Source organism: Heterodontus francisci, chromosome 20, assembly GCF_036365525.1.
Source record: "Heterodontus francisci isolate sHetFra1 chromosome 20, sHetFra1.hap1, whole genome shotgun sequence".
NCBI classification, from domain to species: domain Eukaryota; kingdom Metazoa; phylum Chordata; class Chondrichthyes; order Heterodontiformes; family Heterodontidae; genus Heterodontus; species Heterodontus francisci.
The window spans coordinates 66,480,771-66,501,852 of NC_090390.1; the positions used below are offsets into that span (position 1 = coordinate 66,480,771).

General features: G+C 42.2%; 1 protein-coding gene across 1 annotated transcript in view; it reads right to left on the reverse strand.

Moving 5' to 3' along the window:
- The window catches only part of gfra1b (gdnf family receptor alpha 1b), a 248,195-nt gene that overhangs the window by 50,754 nt on the left and 176,359 nt on the right, over positions 1 to 21,082 (reverse strand). The window contains exon 4 of the mRNA XM_068052971.1: positions 11,369 to 11,714. Coding sequence (XP_067909072.1) covers positions 11,369 to 11,714 — 346 coding nt within the window. The remainder of the gene's footprint in view (positions 1 to 11,368; positions 11,715 to 21,082) is intronic.

Genomic DNA, 21,082 nt, shown 5'->3' on the forward strand with positions numbered 1-21,082 from the left:
TTGAACCAAGGTTGGTCTCCTGGCTTGATGGTAATGGTAGAGTGGGGAATATGCCGGGCCATGAGGTTACAGATTGTGGTTGAGTACAATTCTGCTGCTGCTGATGACCCACAGCGCCTCATGGATGCCCAGTTTTGCATTGCTCGATCTGTTCGAAATCTATCCCATTTAGCACGGTGATAGTGCCACACAACACGATGGACGGTATCCCTCAATGTGAAGGCGGGACTTCGTCTCCACAAGGACTGTGCAGTGGTCACTCTTACCAATACACTCATGGACAGAAGCATCTGCGGCAGGCAGATTGGTGAGGACAAGGTCAAATATGTTTTTTCCTTGTGTTGGTTCCCCCACCACCTGCCACAGACCCAGTCTAGCAGCTATGTCCTTTAGGACTCGGCCAGCTCGGTCAGTAGTGGTGCTACCGAGACACTCTTGGTGATGGACATTGAAGTCCCCCACCCAGAGTACATTTTGTGCCCTTGCCACCCTCAGTGCTTCCTCCAAATGGTGTTCAACATGGAGGAGTACTGACTCATCAGCTGAGGGAGGGCGGTAGGTGGTAATCAGTCGGAGGTCACCTTGCCCATGTTTGGCCTGATGCCATGAGATTTCAGATTTATACAGTTCCAGCATAACCTCCCTGCTCTTATATTCTATACCTCAGCTAATAATGGAAAGGATTCCATATGCCTCTTAACCACCTTATTGACCTGTCCTAACTTCAGGGATCTGTGGACATTCTCTCTAAGGTTCCTCACTTCCTCTACACCTCTCGGTATTCTCCCATTAATCATGTATTCCTTTGCCTTGTTTGACCTCCCCATACTTCTCTGGGTTGAATTCCATTTTCCACTTTTCTATCCACCTGATCAGTCCATCAATATCTTCCTGTAGCTGACAGCTATCATCTTCGCTACCTACCACACAACCAATCTTTGTGTCGTCTGCAAACTTCTTCCCCCTACATTTATGTCCAAATCATTAACATATACCACAAAAAGCAGGGGACCCAGTACTGGAAACAGCCCTCTAGTCGTAAAAACACCCATCAACAATTACCCTTTGGGCTTTTATTTTTTTTAACCAGTTTGCCAGTTGGGACCTTGTCAAAACCCTTGCTAAAATACATGTGGACCACATCAACTGCACTACCCTCATCAATCTTCCTGGTTACTTCTTCAAAAAATTCGATCAAATTGATCAGACAAAATGTTCCCTTAACAAATCCATGCTGACTATCCTTGATTAATCTGTGCTTTTCTAAGTGACAGTTTATCCTGTCTCTCAGAATTGATTCCAATAATTTGCCCACTACTGAGGTTAGATTGACTGGCCTGTAGTTATTCAGTCTATCCCTCGCTCCCTTTTGAAACAAAGGTACAATGTTAGCAGTCCTCCAATCCTCCGGCACCACACCTGTATCAAGTGAGGACTGGAAAATGATAGTCAGACCTTTCACTATTTCCTCTCTTGCTTCTTTTAACAGCTTGGGCTACATTTCATCAGGCCCTGATGATTTATCAACTTTCAAAGATGCGAATCCCATTAATACTTCCTCTCTCCCTGTGTTTATCACATCCAATACGTCACACCCCTCTTTCTTAACTGCAATATCAGCATCGTCCCCCTCTTTTGTGAAGACAGATGCAAAGTATTCATTAAGAACCATACCAATATCTTCCGCTCCTACACATAAGCTACCTTTTTGGAGTTTTATGGGCCCTACTCTTTCCTTAGTTATCATCTTACTCTTAATATATTGATAAAACATCTTTGGGTTCACCTTGATTTTGCTTGCCAATATTCTTTCATGCTCTCTCTTAGCTTTCCTAATTTCCCTTTTGATTTCTCCCTTTCACTTTCTATATTCCTCTTGGCTTTCTGTAGTATTGAGTTCTCAATGTCGGACATAAGCTTTCTTTCTCTGCCTTATCTTACCCTGTAAACTCCTTGATATCCATGGGGCTCTAGATTTAGCCACCTCACCCTTTTTCTTTGTGGGAGCATGTTTACTCTGAACAACTTGAATCTCCCCTTTGAAAGACTCCCACTGTTCTGACACTGATTTACCTTCAAGTAGCTGTTTCCAGTCCACTTTCGCTAAATCACTCCTCAGCTTAGTAAAATTGAGAACTCTGGGCTGCATTTTAAGACTCCACCGCCGAAGTAGGCGGTGGACGTGAAAAAATGCGGCCTGTGCAAACGTGCACCACGTCACGGAGCCGCCGCGATTTCAAATGCGGTGGTTTATTTGCATGGACACGCACCCGCCCCCCATGATGACGTGGAGCGGGTGGGCCAGCCATCGCTGGCAACGGCATCTGGCGCCAATGCGCAGGCGCTGGTGCCATTTTTAAACACCTTACAGCCCTCAATGGACGTTTAAAATTTAAAGGGCCAGGTAAGTTAAAGTTTTGTAAAAAAACAATTAAATGACCTTTCCATGCATTCCCCCCCCCCCCACCACCCCATGTCATTTCAAAATATTCCTGCCCTTTACTCCTCTGGAATTCCTATATTGAAAATTTGACCTTCCCCACCCCCCACCCCCCAAAGTTTGGCATCTTTGTCTTCTAGCCCTTCCCAACCCCCACCCCCTGACCAATCCGCAGCATTGTCACCCTGCTCCCCCCTCCCGCACAGAGAAAAAAACCTCCTCCCCCCTCTCCACAGGTGTCGCGCTACATTTCTTCGAACGGGGATTTGAAGACGCAGCATTGTCGGCTGCTCAAATGAAGATTGGTGTGTCGATGAAGGAGGCAACGAGACCTTCATTAAATCAGGTATGTTAATTAATTTACATATTGAAATGGGGGTCCCGTCGCCGAGTGGCGGGGCGGCCACCACGAGGCTTTGCCATCGTCACTGAGATCGGCACGGGGCCTGCCGCTGTTGGGGCCAGTGGCGGGCCTCCGCTGTAATGATCTTCATTGCCCTGCCCTCACAATTCCCGACGGCAGAGGGGCTTTAAAATCATGCCCTCTAATTCCTGTCCTATCCTTGTCTTTTTCCATAATTATATTAAAACTGACTGAATTATGATCACTACCTGCAAAATGCTCTCCCACTGCCACTCCTTCCATCTGCCCATCTTCATTTCCTAAAACTAAGTCTGAAACTGTGTCCTCTGTTATTGGACTTGCTACAGACTGGCCAAAAAAGTTCTCCTGCATGCACCTCAAGAATTCTGCTCCCTCAATTCCTTTCACACTAAAACTATCCCAGTTACAGCAGGATAGTTAAAATGCCCAACTATTATTGCTCTATTGTTTTTGCACTTCTCAGAGATTTGCAGACTACATATCTGCTTTTCTATCTCCTCTGACTGTTTGGTGGTCTATAGTACACTCCCAACGGTGTTATTGCCCCTTTTTTATTCCTTAGCTTGATCCATATGGCCTCATTTGATGAACCTTCCATCATATCATCCCTCGTCACAGCTGTAATTGTTTCTTTGACCAAAATTGTCATTCCCCCTCTTTTTCTCCCCCTCCCTATCGCGTCCCCTGTAACCAAGAACGTTGAGCAGCCATTCCTGTCCCTCCTTAAGCTATATTTCTGTAATAGCTATGATATCATACTGCCACGTGTCTATTTGTTCCCTCAGCTCATCTACTTTATTTGCTATACTCCTTGCATTGAAGTCGATACCCTTGAGCACTGCCAAACTCATTTTTTAAATTTTCTAACCTTTGTTTCCTCTGCCTTCCAGACTCATCCATTAATTTTCTGCCTTCTATTTTTGTTTCTGATTTTGTCCCAACTGAGTCTATCCTCAGGTCCCCATCCCCCTGCCAAACTAGAACCATGGTTCAGTGCCACAGATTTGAGTTTTTGAAACAACTAATACTTTAATTTCTCTGGATTACATTTTCCTGTTGGTAACAAGTGCAGTGCCTGATTTTTGAGAGAGTAATATAACAGTTTTGCTGCTGGCGTTTAACATTGGAGGTAATGATGTAACAAAAGGGCAGAGCAGCAGAACTGGAGATAGGTCTGCAGATTTATGCACCATGTCCTCACTTCTTTTCCAAAGCCAGCAGAGTTTTCCACACTATCAAGTTTTCTTTTAAAGGCACCTTTCCTCTTTTCATCTTAGACATAGCTTTGAGCTGTATGTTCAAATGTCCTTGGGATGCACAAAAAAGATGATTTAAAAGTTGAAACCTCGCCATCATTTTCTACTGTCTCTTTGCTATCAAGCTCTGGCTCAGTTCCAATAGAATACTGTTGGTCAATTGTTTTGAGTATCTTGTCAGTACAAAGAGATATAGATAGACTAAGTGAGTGGGCCAGCTATGGCAGATGAAGTTCCAATCAGGGAAGCGTAAGGTCTTCCAATTTGGGTCTGAGAAAGACATATCAGAATATTTTCTTAACGGTGAAAGATTAAGTACTCCGGGAAAGCAAAGGGATTTAGGTATCCCTGTACACAAATCACTAAAAGCTAGTACACAGGCTCAAAAAGTGGGGGGTGGGGGGCGGTGGTGGTGGGGTGGGCTCTGGAATTCAAAAGTGAGGAAGTGATACTTTAGTATACTGAATCTTGGTCAGACCCCATCTGGAGTACAGTGTTCAGTTTTGGGCATGAATACAAGGAAAGATATATTGGTCTTGGAAGGTGTCCAGCACAGATTCACCAGAATTATACCAGGATTTAAGGAATTAGATTATGAGGCCAAGTCGCATAAACTTGGCTTGTGTTCCCTTGGGGCTAGGCAGTTGAGGAGTGATCTAATTGAGTTATTTAAAATGATTAATGGATTCAATAGGTAAATGTACCAAAACTACTTCCTTTGATGAGGGAATCTAAAACAAAGTGGCATGTTCTTAAAATTAGAGCTAGGTCAATTAGGAATGATAACAGGAAACACTTATTTTACACAAAGCATTGATTAACTATGGAACTTGTTTCCCCAAAAGGTATGGTTTCTCGGTCAATTGAAATCTTCAAGACTGCGATCGATATATTTTCATTGTGTAAGGGTATCAAGGGATATGGAAGGAAGGCTGGCAAATAGAGTTGAGGTGCAGAAGAGGCTCAAGAGGCTGAAAAGACTACTCCTGTCCCTATATTCCAGGTGATTGGTTAGCAGATTTACCAACAATTAAAACATAGGATGAAATCAATGGAGCAGTAAAATGCTTCTCTCACTTTTCTAATTTTAAATTCTAATCTGCATACTTGTTGGTGAGTAGAGGAATGGAGCCTGACATAATCCAGAAGTGCATACTGTTGGCATATATATCAGACTGGTTGTGTCGTACCATTTATCTGTCCTATATCTATCACCCCTCAACTTAAAGCTATGTCCCCTCGTGTTTGCCATCACCATCCGAGGAAAAAGACTCTCACTATCCACCCTATCTAACCCTCTGATTATCTTATATGTCTCTATTAAGTCACCTCTCCTCTTCCTTCTCTCTAACAAAAACAACCTCAAGTTCCTCAGCCTTTCCTCATAAGACCTTCCCTCCATACCAGGCAACATCCGAGTAAATCACCTCTGCACCCTTTCCAAAGCTTCCACATCTTTCCTATAATGCGGTGACCAGAACTGCACGCAATACTCCAGCTGCGGCCGCAACAGAGTTTTGTACAGCTGCGGCCGCAACAGAGTTTTGTACAGCTGCAGCATGTGAGAGTCTTTTTCCTCGGATGGTGATGGCAAACACGAGGGGACATAGCTTTAAGTTGAGGGGTGATAGATATAGGACAGATGTCAGAGGTAGTTTCTTTACTCAGAGAGTAGTAGGGGCGTGGAACAGTCGTAGACTCGCCAACTTTAAGGGCATTTAAGTGGTCATTGGATAGACATATGGATGAAAATGGAATAGTTTAGGTCAGATGGTTTCACAGGTCGGCGCAACATCGAGGGCCGAAGGGCCTGTACTGCGCTGTAATGTTCTATGTTCTATTTGTGAGGCCAAATATATTGTATAAATTCTGCATCACCATCAAGAATATAAATTTTGCAATGATGAAGCTATCCAGAGATTGGAGATTTTACTCTGTTTTTGTTTTAAATTATCTTGTTACCTCACAAGTATAGAGACTGCTTACCAGACCCAGCGTTCAGCTCTGTTAAAGGCAGAAGATATGGTGAGCACAGGCAGACATTTTCACAGTTATATTGATGTGCACAGTTCCAGAGATGCAAGTTCCATTTTAAGGCATTGGCAGTATCTGGTTCACAAAACTGATGACAAAACTATTATTGTCTCCAAAGGAAAAAAAATTAATAAGGTGTTTCCAAACAATACAAATAATGACTAAAAACAAGCCTTGCCACAGGAAACCAAATAACTCAAGCTGGAAGCAAGACTTTTTTTATACACAATAAATAGAGATTAGATTATTATAATCTAATAATCTAATCTCTATTTATTGTGTATAAAAAAAGTCTTGCTTCCAGCTTGAGTCAGTCATGTTCCAGCTGTCACACCTCAAAGTGTCAAAAGTATCCAAAGATGATTAGCAGTTTCACCTTAGCAGCAGAATAATACATAGTGAATTGCTATAGTGCTTCTATTATTATAAAACAGTATATTATATAACTCCCACTGTGAACAATAGCACAGAACATCCGGTGGTATCTTGTAAAACGTTCAAACTTTGGATTTAGAAAAGAGTGACATTTATGCTGGCAGTTATCAGTGATCCTTTAGTTTTTCTGACAAGAAACTGATTTTAATTACCAGTATATTTTGCTGGACCTGCTTAATAAATGCATGGAAGCACCGAGGCAGACTTTCCTCTGGAGTTGCGCTGACTTAACAACATAACCCAGTGCGCAGGGATTTCCTGCTAGAGGAGATGTTTAGGATGTAATCTGTCCAAAATGTCATGCTGTGTGCAGGAGGAGGTTTTAAAAGTCATGAATTTTAGATGCTCTGAAGGGAGTGTGATCAATTGTGGAGCCAGATAATGCTGTTGCAAGCTCCGGAGGTTTGCAGCAGCAGGTCCTTTCCCTCCCCTCAATGCAGGCAGGATTTTTGCTGGGTGCCTACCAAATTACTTTTAAATGAGCTTCATGCTAGCAAAAAAGCAGGCATTATAGATGCAGGCATGGAGCAGTTGGAAGTCCTGTCATGCTGACATTGCACTGCTGAGCAAGCCAGTAGGAAATCCAGCTTTGCTATCTTTATGGGGTTCAAAGCAGGTGATTTTTAAAAAAATTCATTCTTGGGATGTGAGCATCACTGGCAAGGCCAGCAATTGTTGCTCATTCCTAATTGTCCTTGAGAAGGTGGTGGTGAGCCACCTTCTTGAACCACTTCAGTCTACATAGTGTAGGTACACTCACAGTGCTGTTCGGCATTGAGTTCCAGGTTTTTGACCCAGCTACAGTGAAGGAACGGAGATGCAGTTCCAAGTTAGGATGGTGAGTGACTTGGAGGGAAACTTGCAGGTTCTGGTGTTCTCATGAGTCCACTGCCTTTGTCCTTCTAGGTGGTAGGGGTCGCAAGTTTGTAAGGTTCTGTCAAAGGAGATTTGGCGAGTTGCTGCAGTGCTACCACTGTGCGCCAGTGGTGGAGGGAGTGAATGTTTAAGGTGGTGGATGGGTTGCTGATCAAGTGGGCTGCTTTGTCTTGTATGGTGTTGAACCTCTAGTGTGTCGTTGGAGCTGCACTCCTGACTTGTGCCTTGTAGATGATGGACAGGATTTGGAGAGTCAGGAGATGAGTTACTCACTGCAGAATTCCCAGCCTTTGACCTGCTTTTGTAGCCACAGTATTTATATGGCTGGTCCAGTTCAGTTTCTGGTCAATGAGAACCCCCAAGTTGATGGTGGGGGTTCCAGCAAAGGTTATGGTGTTGAACGTCACGGGATATGGCTAGATTCTTTCTTGTTGGAGATGATCATTGCCTGGCATTTGTGTGGTACGAATATTACTTGCCACTTGTCAGCCGAAGCCTGAATGTTGTCCAGGTCTTGCTGCATGCGGGCACAGACTGTTTCATTATCTGAGAAGTTGCGAATGGTACTGAAGATTGTACAATCGTCAGCGAAGATCCCCACTTCTGAGCTTATATTGGAGGAAAGATCATTAATGAAGCAGTTGAAGATGGTTGAGCCTAGGACACTGCTCTGAGGAACTCCTGCAGCAATATAAAGTCCTTCCTGCACTTTCTGGAGAGGCATTTAGGTAAGTGGACTTTTCATAGAGTTATACAGCACAGAAACAGGCCTTTTGGCCTATTGTGTCTGTGCCAGCCATCAAGCACCTAACTATTCTAATCCCATTTTCCAGCACTTGGCCCATAGCCTTGCATCTAAATAGTTCTTAAATGTTGTGAGGGTTCCTGCCTCTACCACCTCTTCAGGCAGTGCGTTCCAGATTCCAACCACCATCTGGGTGAAAGATTTTTTCCTCAAATCCCCCCTTACCTTATATCTATGCCCCCTGGTTATTGACCCCTCCGCTAAGGGAGAAAGTTTCTTCCTATCTAACCTATCAATGCCCCACATAAATGTGTATAACTCAGTCAGGTCCCCCCTCAGCCTTCTCTGCTCTAAGGAAAACAACCCTATCTTTTTCAGTCTCTCTTCATAGCTGAAATGCTCCAGCCCAGGCAACATCCTGGTGAATCTCCTCTGCACCCTCTCCAGTGCAATCACATCCTTCCTATAGTGTGGTGCCCAGAACTGTACACAGTACTCCAGCTGTGGCCTAACGAGTGTTTTATGCAGCTCCATCATAACCTCTCTGCTCTTTTATTCTATGCCTCAGCTAATAAAGGCAAGTATCCCATATGCCTTCCTAACCATCTTATCTACTTGTGCTGCTGCCTTCAGTGATCAATGGACAAGTACACCAAAGTCCCTCTGACCCTCTGTACTTCCTAGGGTCCTTCCATCTATTGTATACTCGTTAGTCCTTGTTAGTCCTCCTAAAATGCATCACCTCACACTTCTCAGGATTAAATTCCATTTGCCACTGCTCTGCCCATCTTACCAGCCCATCTATATCGTCCTGTAATCTAAGACTTTCCTCCTCACCATGTATGACACCACCAATTTTCGTGTCATCTGCAAACTTACTGATCATACCTCCTATATTCATGTCTAAATCATTAATGTACACTACAAACAGCAAGGGTCCCAGCACGATCCCTGTGGTACACCACTGGTCACAGGCTTCCACTTGCAAAAACAACCCTTGACCATCACCCTCTGCCTCCTGCCATTAAGCCAATTTTGGATCCAATTTGCCAAATTGCCCTGGATCCCATGGGCTCTTACCTTCTTAACCAATCTCCTATGCGGGATCTTATCAAAAGTCTTACTGAAGTCCATGTAGACTACATCAACTGCTTTAACCTCATCTACACATCCAGTCACCGCCTCTGAAAAATTCAATCAAGTTAGTTCGACACAATCTCCTCCTGCCAAAGCCATGCTGACTATCTCTGATTAATCCCTGCCTCTCCAAGTGGAGATTAATCCTGTCCCTCAGAATTTTTTCCAATAGTTTCCCTACCACTGATGTTAGACTCACCGGCCTGTAGTTATCTGGTTTATCCCTGCTGCCCTTCTTGAATAATGGTACCACATTCACTGTCCTCCAGTCCTCTGGCACCTCTCCTGTGGCCAGAGAGGATTTAAAAATTTGTGTCAGAGCCCCTGCTACTTCCTTGCCTCACATAACAGCCTGATTAGTTTCTGCCTGGTTAGTTTTTTTTTCAAAAAAAATGTGTTTTGTGTTCACAATTCATGGACTATCAGAACTGAGGAATATAAGATTTCCCACTGTCTGCACTCAGTGTCACCATCAAGCACTCCCACATCAGGTACATCATAAACACTGTATAAATCAAAATAAAGGACTTTCCACATTGTCCCAATCTCCAAAGAATACCTCCAATTGCTCTAGCATGATGGTTTCAATTCAATTCCCACATCAACTATTCTTGAGACATCTATGTATGGCACTTTAGTGTCACATTTTTGGCTGTATTGTGTCACACACACTTGTCCTCAAAACGTGGCTAAGATTATTATACTGTTTTTGCTTAGGATCCTCACAGTTCACGGACAGATTTACATTCATTAAAACGGGGCTGAAGGTCCATTGGAAGTCCAAGCCAGTGTTATAATTCACTGCATCACCTAGTCTCCAGAAGTATTACTGTATATCTTGTGCTGATTACCTTTACTAGTGGACCAGCACAAGTTAATTGCTTGTGAAAGAAACCAGTAAAGAACTCTTGAACACTAAGAAATTATTGATAGTCCAATGAAGTTACTTCCATAACCATATGTATAGAATATCGCAACGGTGATTGCACAATGTTATTGTTCCTTCACAAATGACATAAGACATGAATAACACAGGTGAGAGTGAGTTATCAAGTTTTCTTGCATAATAGAATAATGAGAAAAACCCGTTAACTAGTTTGATGCCCAATTCTGCGGACATGGTGAATTAGGGATTAAAACCATCCCAGAGGAGCATTCCAGTAGGTATCTGAACCACTGGTAACTCATGGAAAGGAACAATTGGACTGCATTTATAACAGGTGGCTAATTTCCTATCGTCCATTTTGCACCCCAGCTGAATTTGAATTTCACCCTCTCAAAGATTTGAACATCATCTTCCACTAACAAGTCACTTGCCCTTAATTGGCAAGTTATTACCCAGGCTGCTAAACAAAGCACTGTGCAACTGCAGACTGCTCCATTTTATGGGAGATCGGTCTGACAGGAATGGTGCAGAAGAATATTACCTGCTGCACAGCCAAAGTAGAAATAATTGCTCTGGTCATTATATGTGGTGACTAATGCATTCAGAAAAAAATCATTTATGATTTTGCTAACACTTAGTAACCAGAGGAAATCTTTCTTCACAGAATGGCTATAAAAGAACATCTGAATGAGGAAGCAGAGTAGTGAAGAACCCAAATGGGAACAAATGATCAACACACATAGTTTATGCTATTATTCCTTAGTGGTGCATGAAATGCAGACATGAAGGAATTATTCCACATGTGTAATGTTTATATATGAAATATATAATTGAGGACAATGAAAATTCTAATAAAGCCCATAGAGTAAAGCAGAATTATGCAACAGGAGCTAGGCTACATGGAACATATACAATTTTTAGCTTTTCCCACAGACTGCAGTTCATATTCCTCTATGTCTGGTTTAAACCTCTGGATAATTCATTTCAGTTATCAGCTATTCCACTGGAACTAGCAAGTGAGAAACAGACTTTTATTATTTAGCTCTAGCTGTCAGGTTTTCCCAGTTGCCCAATACCCTGGTGGAAATTCTGAAACAGAATCCTGGCAATTTCAGCAGCTATAAAGTTCTTTCTGCATTCTCATTAATCACTTCTCTGCCAACTAGTATCTTACCTGCAGATGTAATTTGTCTTGCACATATCAGCCAAAGACAAGCAATTTGGCTTTTCTTTGTCCTGGTAAGAGCAAATAGGCACAATCGTCTGTCGTCTCCGTTCTGAGCAAGCCGTATCCCTGCAGGAGCAGAACAGCATTCCATAGGTGTATTTTGCTGGAACACGGTCAAAGAATTGTCGCAGGGCTCTGTGGCATTTTCTCCGGTTGCAGATCTCTGATGCAGAAACACGGGCTGTGCAGGGCGAGATGTACATCGATCGGAATTTTTTGCAGTTGTCATTTAGATTGCAGGCTTTGGCGGCATCCAAGCAACTGTTCCCCTTCGAACCTATGGGTTCTGCACCTATTACAAAAAAATTGTACATCGCATGATTTCTTTAAACTTATGCTCTTTTGCATGCTTGGGGTGCTATTTAATCATACAGAAAGTGACATGATTCAGTAGTTTGTAATGAAATTTGATTTCATCTTGTTGCATGATATTTGTGATGGTGGAGGCTGTGATTAGTGCAGAGGCAAACGTACAATGCCGAACTTTTGAATGAGATCTCTAATGTGTCTTTAGGATAATTCAAAATATTTTCTAAATACTTCTAGTATTACTGCATTCTTCCTTCCTGATTGTTCCCCTTTCATTGCCATTGACCTAATTGCATCTGTCCACTCAAGCGTGATGATTTACTTGAAAAGTACAACTCTGAAGAAGCAGGTTAAATGGAGTCAGTTTAATTTGCTCCCCATAATGGGATGTCTACCTAGCAATCGGCCATAGAACTAGAGAAAGAAATGATTTGGTTGGCTGGTTGCATTACTAGCATATCGTACAACAAACGTGTTGAGGCTGATCACTGCATTGGTACCAGGAGTATTTTACCCGCCTCTTAATATGTAACACATTTTTACAAAATTCTTTACTATAACTTGCCATTTGTCAAAGTCTTTAAATTTAACTTGAAGATCAAATGCACATTAAAAAGCAGCAAGTATTCTTGGTGGTTGTGGAAGCAGACTGAGTGGGTACTTTCAAAAGAGCATTGGATATATGCTTGAAAAGGAAAAATTTGCAAGTCTATGGGAAAAGAGCAGGGGTGCGTGACTAATTGGACAGCTCCTTCTTTGCTGTAAGATTCTATGATGATTCCTGCAGATACACCAGTGGAGCAGTAGAATAAAAAGCAATGTCTATACTGCTCTAGGTCTTTGAGGCACTTAGATGAGAACACTATGCTCAGTCAATGCAATGTGCTGCTCACATTCTGACTAACATTTATACTGAAATTTTGCCATTTAAAAAGGATGAGACAGGATTATCCAGAGCACTCATCTGGTTAGGGTAGATTTTGTGAATTTGTTGGGTCTTTTTGGACATGTGCATGCCATCAATAACTTTGGTGAAACCTCCCCTGTTTTGTGCTGCTAGCTGGTTTCCATGGAGAAATTAAGGTTGGAGTTTGTCCTGGCAAAAAAATCTTCACCTGTTTGATGCCTCTGGCATTTCTAGTGTGAGATTTGACAGCTATCCCCTATGGTTGTTTAGAAGCAAACAGTGGAGCAAAACTTCACAGTTGCCTTCATCTCAACAGGCACTGACCATGTCATCCTTGTGCTGGGACTAGTTTGAAGGTCTGGCTGTAGAAAACTGCATATTGCTGTCACTGTTTCATGAACCATAGCCTCATAAGATAAATCATCTCTAACAAGCTAAGGGAAGTGCTCCTTGGTCTCTACACACAGATAATTGGGTAAGGGCAGGTATAGTTCATGAACTAAGTTCATTCTGCCTTAGAGCTTCCTCTTACTCCTCCAGAGCCAGTAAATATAGTGATATACCTAGGAACGCCCATGATTAGAGGTGTGTTGCTGCCACATTCCATCGACAACCACCCAAAATGAGAGGTATGATGCTGCCCAAAAATTGCAAGAAACAGATACAATATGCCAAAAAGAAAATCAGTGCAAAAACAGACACAAAGGGCCGAATTTTATGTTGCCGTAAAAGATGGCGGTCCACATGCGCGGGCTTTACTCCACGGAGCCACCACGATATTATATGTGGCGGCTCATTTACATGGTTGGGGCAGACCGCACCCTCCCCCCACCCCCCCCTACGATGTCGTGGAGGGGGCAGTTGAGCCCTCCCCAGCAACAGCGTCTGCCGCCACTGCGCGGGCGCCAGCGCCATTTTTAAAGGGCTTCCAGCCCTTACATTTAATTAAGTTTAATAAAACTGATTTTAAAAAATACATAAATGGTTCCAGTCCCTCTCCCACCCCCGTATTAACAATACACTCATTCCTTCCCCTCTCCCTGCCAAAAATGCTTAACTTGTGTACCTGACCTTCCCCCTCCCAAAGTTCACAAACTTTCAACTTTACCCCTTCCCACCAGCCCCTTCACTAATCACAATAGTTTGACCCTGCTCCCCCTCTCCCACACTGAGAAACTTACCTCCCCCCCCTCCCCACAGGCGTTGCGCCTTGTTTCTGCAGATGGGGATCCGAAGGTGCGGCAATGCCGGCCGCTGGGATGAAGATCGCAACGGCACTTTCGGAGGCGACGGGAATGTCATTAACTCAGGTAAGTTAATGAATTTGAATATTTAAATTATGGTCCCATCGCCGAGTGGCAGGTGGGGTGGTGGGGGGTGGTTGCCACCACGAGGTCTTGCCACTGCCGGCAATATCAGGATGGGTTCTGCTGGCATCGAGGTCTGTGGTGGGCCTCATCCGGGGCAATCTTCATGCCGCCCCCCCACCGCCATGGATCCCGACATCGAGGCCTCTATGAAATCTAGCCCAAAAGAACTAACACAGGCAAAAAATTAATTTGATCATTTAACAAGCACAATGCCCTATAAAAGAATAGCCCAAAATGGCTGAAGGGACTTTTCCAGGTACGCCCATGTTATAAAACAATAAGAACATCAGCACATTGCTGCCTCCAATCATATTTTACAAAAATATTTTACTGAGGAAAGTGCTTGTCATGGTTCTCACTCTCTGCTCCCATGTCATTACATGATAAGTTAGTGAATTCAGCAACCAACCGGCCTAAGTCCTGTGCACTCCATAACCTGGATCCTGCTTGCCCTATTGGTGACAGCACTACACATCTCAAGAGATAGCTCCAACCTTCATTATGAGAGGGATAGAATGAAATATCAAGGGATGGTCTTATCAAAAAAAGTAGGGAACATCTCAAAAGTAAGTTATAAGCCCACGTTACAGGAGATTTTGATGGAATTGAAAAGTTAATGCAGCCTGCCATTATCACTGTGGATGAAGTGAGAGAAATGTGATAGCAAAAAAATGTTTTTTAGCAAGTTGTTTACCTTGGATAATAGTACCCATTTGGCTGGGAGAGAAAAGTATAAAACCATTTGATAGCAAAAACAACAAGCTGATTTTGACTTCGTGTTGCCTAACGTGCACTATGCTTATTCCAATATTACTGGACTAGTTGCTACTACACTGGGCGGCACAGTGGCGCAGTGGTTAGCACCGCAGCCTCACAGCTCCAGTGACCCGGGTTCAATTCTGGGTACTGCCTGTGTGGAGTTTGCAAGTTCTCCCTGTGTTTGCGTGGGTTTCCTCCGGGTGCTCCGGTTTCCTCCCACATGCCAAAGATTTGCAGGTTGATAGGTAAATTGGCCATTAGCAATTGCCCCTAGTGTAGGTAGTTGGTCGGGAAATATAGGGACTGGAGGGGATGTGGTAGGAATATGGGATTAGTGTAGCATTAGTATAAATGGGTGGTTGATGGTCGGCACAGACTCGGTGGGCCGAAGGGCCTGTTTCAGTGCTGTATCTCTAAACTAAACTAAACTACTCTCACAGAATTACCTTGAATTGGATTGCAGAGGTCAAAGCTGAAATATTCATATATACCAAATCGATGTTGCACATAATAAAATTGCTGGTGTTATGATCAAAGTAGACAAATGAAGTTCCGCTGTGAAAGAATAAGTAACTGAAGAGAAAGTATGAATAATAGCTACCTAGAAACAGGCAGGTATTGAAGAGGTTGGTGGTTTATTTACTGCAGAGAAATGCCCAAATTTCAGAACTGGAGCACAAACTTGGACTTTAGCTTTGCAAAATTTTCCACTTTAGTTCAACTTTACAATTTTTTTGCATCCTAAGTTGCCAAAACTAGAATAAACTGTTATTTTATAACATAGGTGGCTGATATGCAACATATGGTATCCGGATCCTATTGAGAATTGCTGAATGGCATGGAAGCTAATTTGATGAATGCAAGGGAGAAAGATCGAGGGAATAAGACAGAGGAATTTACACAAAAGATACAATCGCCTGTGCCACAAGGATAAATGCCTGTTTTAAATATTTTGATGGTAATATTACAAGAGGTCTGAAGATGGCAACTTAGAGAAAAGGAGATTTTAGAAAAAAGTATTATTGGATAATATCCATCGAATTTTCACTGGTTCAAAGAATGACCTTCCTATACTAGAAAAATCGGTCCTCCCAAAGTCTTACAAAATAATGGATTAATCTGTTGAAAATAATCTTCCTGTTTGCAAAGTAAGATTTGTTTCAAACCCAAGGAAGAATTAGTATTGAGTGAAGACCCACAGATATAGAGATACTTGTAATGTTTAGTGAAGCATTTTGGAAGGAAGAATGAGGAGAGGCAATATAAAGAAAATGGTACCATTTTAAAGGGGATGCAGGAAATGAGAAACCTGGGGATTTATGCACAGAAATCTTTGAAGTTGGCATGATAAATTGATAAAGCTGTTAAAAAAAAGCATAAGGGATCTTTGGCTTTATAAAAAGATGCAAAGAGTATAAAAGCAAGGAAGTTATGCCAAACCTTTCATAAACACTGTTTAGGCCTCAGCTGGAGTATTGTGTCCAATTCTGGGCACCACACTTTAGGAAGGATGTCAAGGCCTCAGAGAGGGGTGCAGAGGAGATTTACTAGAATGATACCAAGGGACGTGAATGAGGGACATCAGTTTGGTGGAGAGACTGGAGAAACTGGGATTGCCCTCCTTAAGAGTTAGGGGAGATTTAGAATCATGGAATCATAGAATGGTTACAGCACAGAAGGAGGCCATTCAGCCCATTGTGTCTGTGCCGGCTCTCTAAGAGCTAATCAGCTAGTCCCACTCCCCTGCCTTTTTCCCCATAGCTCTGCAAACTTTTTTCTTCAGATAATTATCCAATTCCCTTTTGAAAGCCATAATTGAATCTGCCTCCACCACACTTTCAAGCACCGCATTCCAGATCCTAACCATGCATTGCATAAAAAAAAATTCATGTCACGTTGCTTCTTTTGCCAATCAGCTTAAATCAGTGTCTTCTGGTTCTCAACCTTTATACCAATGAGAACAGTTTCTCTCTGCCTGCTCTGTCAAGACCCCTTAATGATTTTGAACACCTCTATCAAATCTCCTCTCAATCTTCTCTTCTCTAAAGAGAAGAGCCCCAGCTTCAGCAATCTATCCTTGCAACTAAAGTCCCTCATCCCTGGAATCATTTTCTTAAATATTTTCTGCACACGCTCCAACACCTTTACATCCTTCCGAAAGTATGATTTAATAGAGGTGTTCAATATCGTGAAGGGTTTTGAAAAAGTAAATAAGAAGAAACTGGTTCTACTGGCAGAAGGGTCAGTTACCAGAACTCACAGATTTAAAGTAATTGGCAGAAGGACCCAGGCCTAGATGAGGAGAAATATTTTTACACAGCGAGTTGTTATTACTTGGAATGCACTGCCTGAAAGGGTGATGAAATTCGACAGTAACTTTCAAAAGGGAATTGGATAAATATTTGAAGGGGAGAAAATGTCAAGGCTACGGGAAAAGAGTATGGAAGTGGAATTAATTGGAAAGCTCTTTCAAAGAGCCAGCAAAGGTACAGTGGGCTTATTGGTCTCCTTCTGTACTGTAAGGTTGTAAAATTATTGGTTCACACATGACAAGATAAGAGAATGATCAACAGGACATAGAATACACAGTACGGGAAATATGTTCCTTACTTGGTTCTGATACATTGACAGAAACTTCAGTTACCCAGGTGAACAGCAAACTTTCAGAATCAATATTACATAAGGAATAAAAGTGCATGTAAATTCCTTGTAGGTAATAGAGATGATTCTGTAATCTGTGCTCCTGATGAAGATTCCCTCTCTGTAGTCCAGTGGTGCTGAGGCCAATTGTAATATGGCTACCATTACGCTGGCAGAGATTGACTAAATTAGCACAGGCAAGGGATTAAATCTAGGACCATCCTGGTTTGGCTGGCTCAATACCACACCAGGCACATATTACCATACCATATTTGTTCACTTAGCCATGATGACAGCTAGTTAATACAAGTTATGGTTAATGTTTATCATTTTCTGTTTCTTTCACTTCGCTTGATTGTTTTTTGAAAACATTTGTTTAATTAGGGAATACTGATAACATCATGGAGTGAACTGGCAGGAAGCAGTTGCTGAGTCTAACACTATGAATGAACTGAATTAATATCCACAAAGTTGAGATGACAAGATTGCGGAAACCATGTGGTTTAACAATAACAATGACATGTATTTGTATAGCACCTTTAAAACAATAAAATGTGCCGAGGTGCTTCACAAGAGCATTATGAAACAAAATATGACACCGAGCCAGTGTCTAGTGATATCTATAAATATCAGTTAATTCCCTTAGAATACCAAGATAAGTAATTCTTCTCAACTTGTTTCCTCACTTATTTCACTATTTAAACAATAATTTTTAAAAATCAGCAACATATAGGGTAGTCAGGGAGAAACTGTTCCCATGGGCTGGATTTTAAGAGCCTGCGGCTGATCTCGGCAGCGTGCTCAAAAAATGATGCCAAAGAGCCGCCTCAATCTCAAGTGTGGCGGCTCATTAAATAGCCGGGGCGGCCCACCTCCCACCTCAATCTCGTGGAGTGGGGGGCTGTCCGTCCCCAGCAATGGCGTCAGCTGCATGTGCGCAGGCACTGGTGCCATTTTAAAAGGGCAGACAGCCCTGCCGCCCAATTTAAAATTTAAAAGTCCTACCCCCAAAATTAAATAAATAAATTTCTAACGCCCCTTTCCTAACCCCCCCCCAATCACAATTACAATAACTATTTGCCCTTCCCCCCAAAACACTTTCCTTTTATATCTGACCTTCCCCCCTCAAACTGCATAAAGTTTAAGGTTCAACCCTACCCACCATCCCCTACAACCATTATGTGTACTTGATTCAATCCTCCCCCCCCCCACCCCACCCACCCCGCATTGACAAACTTACCTCCTCCCCCCTCCCCACCAGTGTCGCGCCTCGTTTCCCTGGACGGGGATCTGAAGTCAGGGGAGCGCTGGCGGCTGCGCCAAAGATTGCAGCGGGCCCTCAAGATCACAGGTAAGTCTATTTAAATTGAATAATTTTATTAATTTGAATATTTAATTTGTGGTCCCATTGCCCAGTGGTAGGGGGGCTGCCACGGAGCCTCACCGCCGCTGGGAGGATCGGGCTGGGCCCTTGCGGCATCGAGGGCCGTGGCGGGCCTGATATGGAGCCATCTTCAGTCACCCCCCACCCCCCCCCCGCCACGAAACCCGATGCTTGGGGGAGAACAAAATCCAACCCCACTTGTGGGAGAGTCCAGAACAAAAGATTGTAAATATAAGATAGCCACTAACAGATCAAATAACAAAGTTACGAGGAATTTCTTTACATAGCGAGTGGTGCAATTGTGGAACTTCCTGCCACATGGAGTGATTGAATTAGATAGCATTGGCATATTTAAAGGGAAGCTTAATGTATATATGCGGGAGAAGGGAACAAAGGATAAAGGGACAGGGTGGTAAGAGATAATCACTGTGGAAAGAGGCTTGTGTGAAATTTAAACACTGGCATAGACCAGTTGGGCCGAACAGCCTGTTTCTATGCTGCAGATTCTAATTAATTTGAAAAAGAATAACAGAGTCTGTCTTAATTCATCACAATTCATTAATTTTAAGACATATCCTGATGATAAAACCCATATGTTGTAATTCCTAAATAAAATAAAATCTCATTGCATTTTATTATGATGCATAAGTCAAATTCCTCTTCTCAAATAATAATTGACAGTACTAAGTAAAGCTGGTTGATTCTTTATATTTTATATGTGCAATCACCTCCATTATTATTAATTAGACATACACATGAATTATGTGAGAAGAATGGAAGAATTTCAGAATGATTTCCAGTGGAAAACACATATGTAAAACTGCAAAAGGGATTTTAAGCCTATGAGCTGGGTATTCTCGGAAACAGTAATAAAGTACTCGTGGATTTAATTGGTACCTTTGGGTGTTTCTTTTATTCACCAGCATTCCATTGAATCAGCAGTCTGCTTCCTTATTGTGCATATACAAGATTAATTGCATTTCTTTCTACTAGTGCTATCATACTCCAGCAGGCAATGGCTTGCTGTGGACTGCTGCTACAGCAAAAGCTATAATGCTACAGATCTTACTGTCGCTTCAGAGTCCCATTTAATATTACCATTTTTCAAATTTATGTTCCAATCCAATAATCTCTCAAGAATTTTGTATCAAATCAGATAAAACAAGGTCATGACTCTTGTAATTAAATCTCTAAGCGTCTTTGTCTCTTCCAGTTGACATGGTAAAAATTACATTCACTGTGTATCCAGACTCTTGAGGATACTCTCGGCTGATCATATAAATGGTTTCTTAGGTATTGAATTACAAAATGAAAAATCTGTTCAGCTCTTTCTTTATTAATAACCAAGAAATCAAGATACTGAGATGTAACAGAACACACGCAATGGGTCCTTTGCACACAGGGTTACAGAAATTCAAGCCCAGAAATTAATTTTAGTGATATCAGCAGACGAATGCTTAATGTGTTGCTGTGAAATTCTTTTGTCCACAATTTCAGAGGAGGTACTAGCTTATTTAAAAGAAACAGGTTAATGCCTCCCCTAAAACGGCAGACAAAGAAATGTCATATGAGTATGTTGCCAAATCCCACAGATAACATCAAAATTAACTTGCAGCTTTTAGACTTTTCTTGTTCATTGACGTTTTCTTACAAGTCTTACATTGCATCTTGATTTGCAGTATCAGACATTTAGTAATATTAAAGTTTATAGCTATAATGTTTGAATTTATGTAAATAAATAAAATGTTGGACTGACTGAATGTTTTCATTTTCATATAGAAGCTGGTCGGGCCATCAGGGATTGCATCACCCAGTCACTTTGATCTCCTAGAACTTGCGTGATCACTTTTGGAGGTTGGAAAGGAATATCCAGAGTTTTTTCATAAACTGACTGGCAGTTTTTTTCTCTGCCGCTCCTCGGAGATTGCATGACTAGTGCGGAAGGATGGGATTGGGCAGTAGAGGATCAATGGGCCAGCTGCTTTTTCTTTCTAGTCTTTTTTTTATATGTTTGTATTTATGCTATTGGTTTGATACTGAACTCTGGTGGAATTCAACAGAAAAAATATAGGCACATTCAGTTTTCCAAAAGATACATTGCATTGTGTTTCTGCACCCTCTAATCAGATTTCATAATATGAAATGGCAGGAACATGAAATTTAAAAAAAAATAAAACATTGGGCTGAATTTTACACATCCGCCGCCGATTTTGGCACTGGGCGAAACAATGGCGGCCCGATGTCGCGGAGCCGCTGCGGCCCTAAGAGCGGTGGCTTGTTTAAATAGCCAT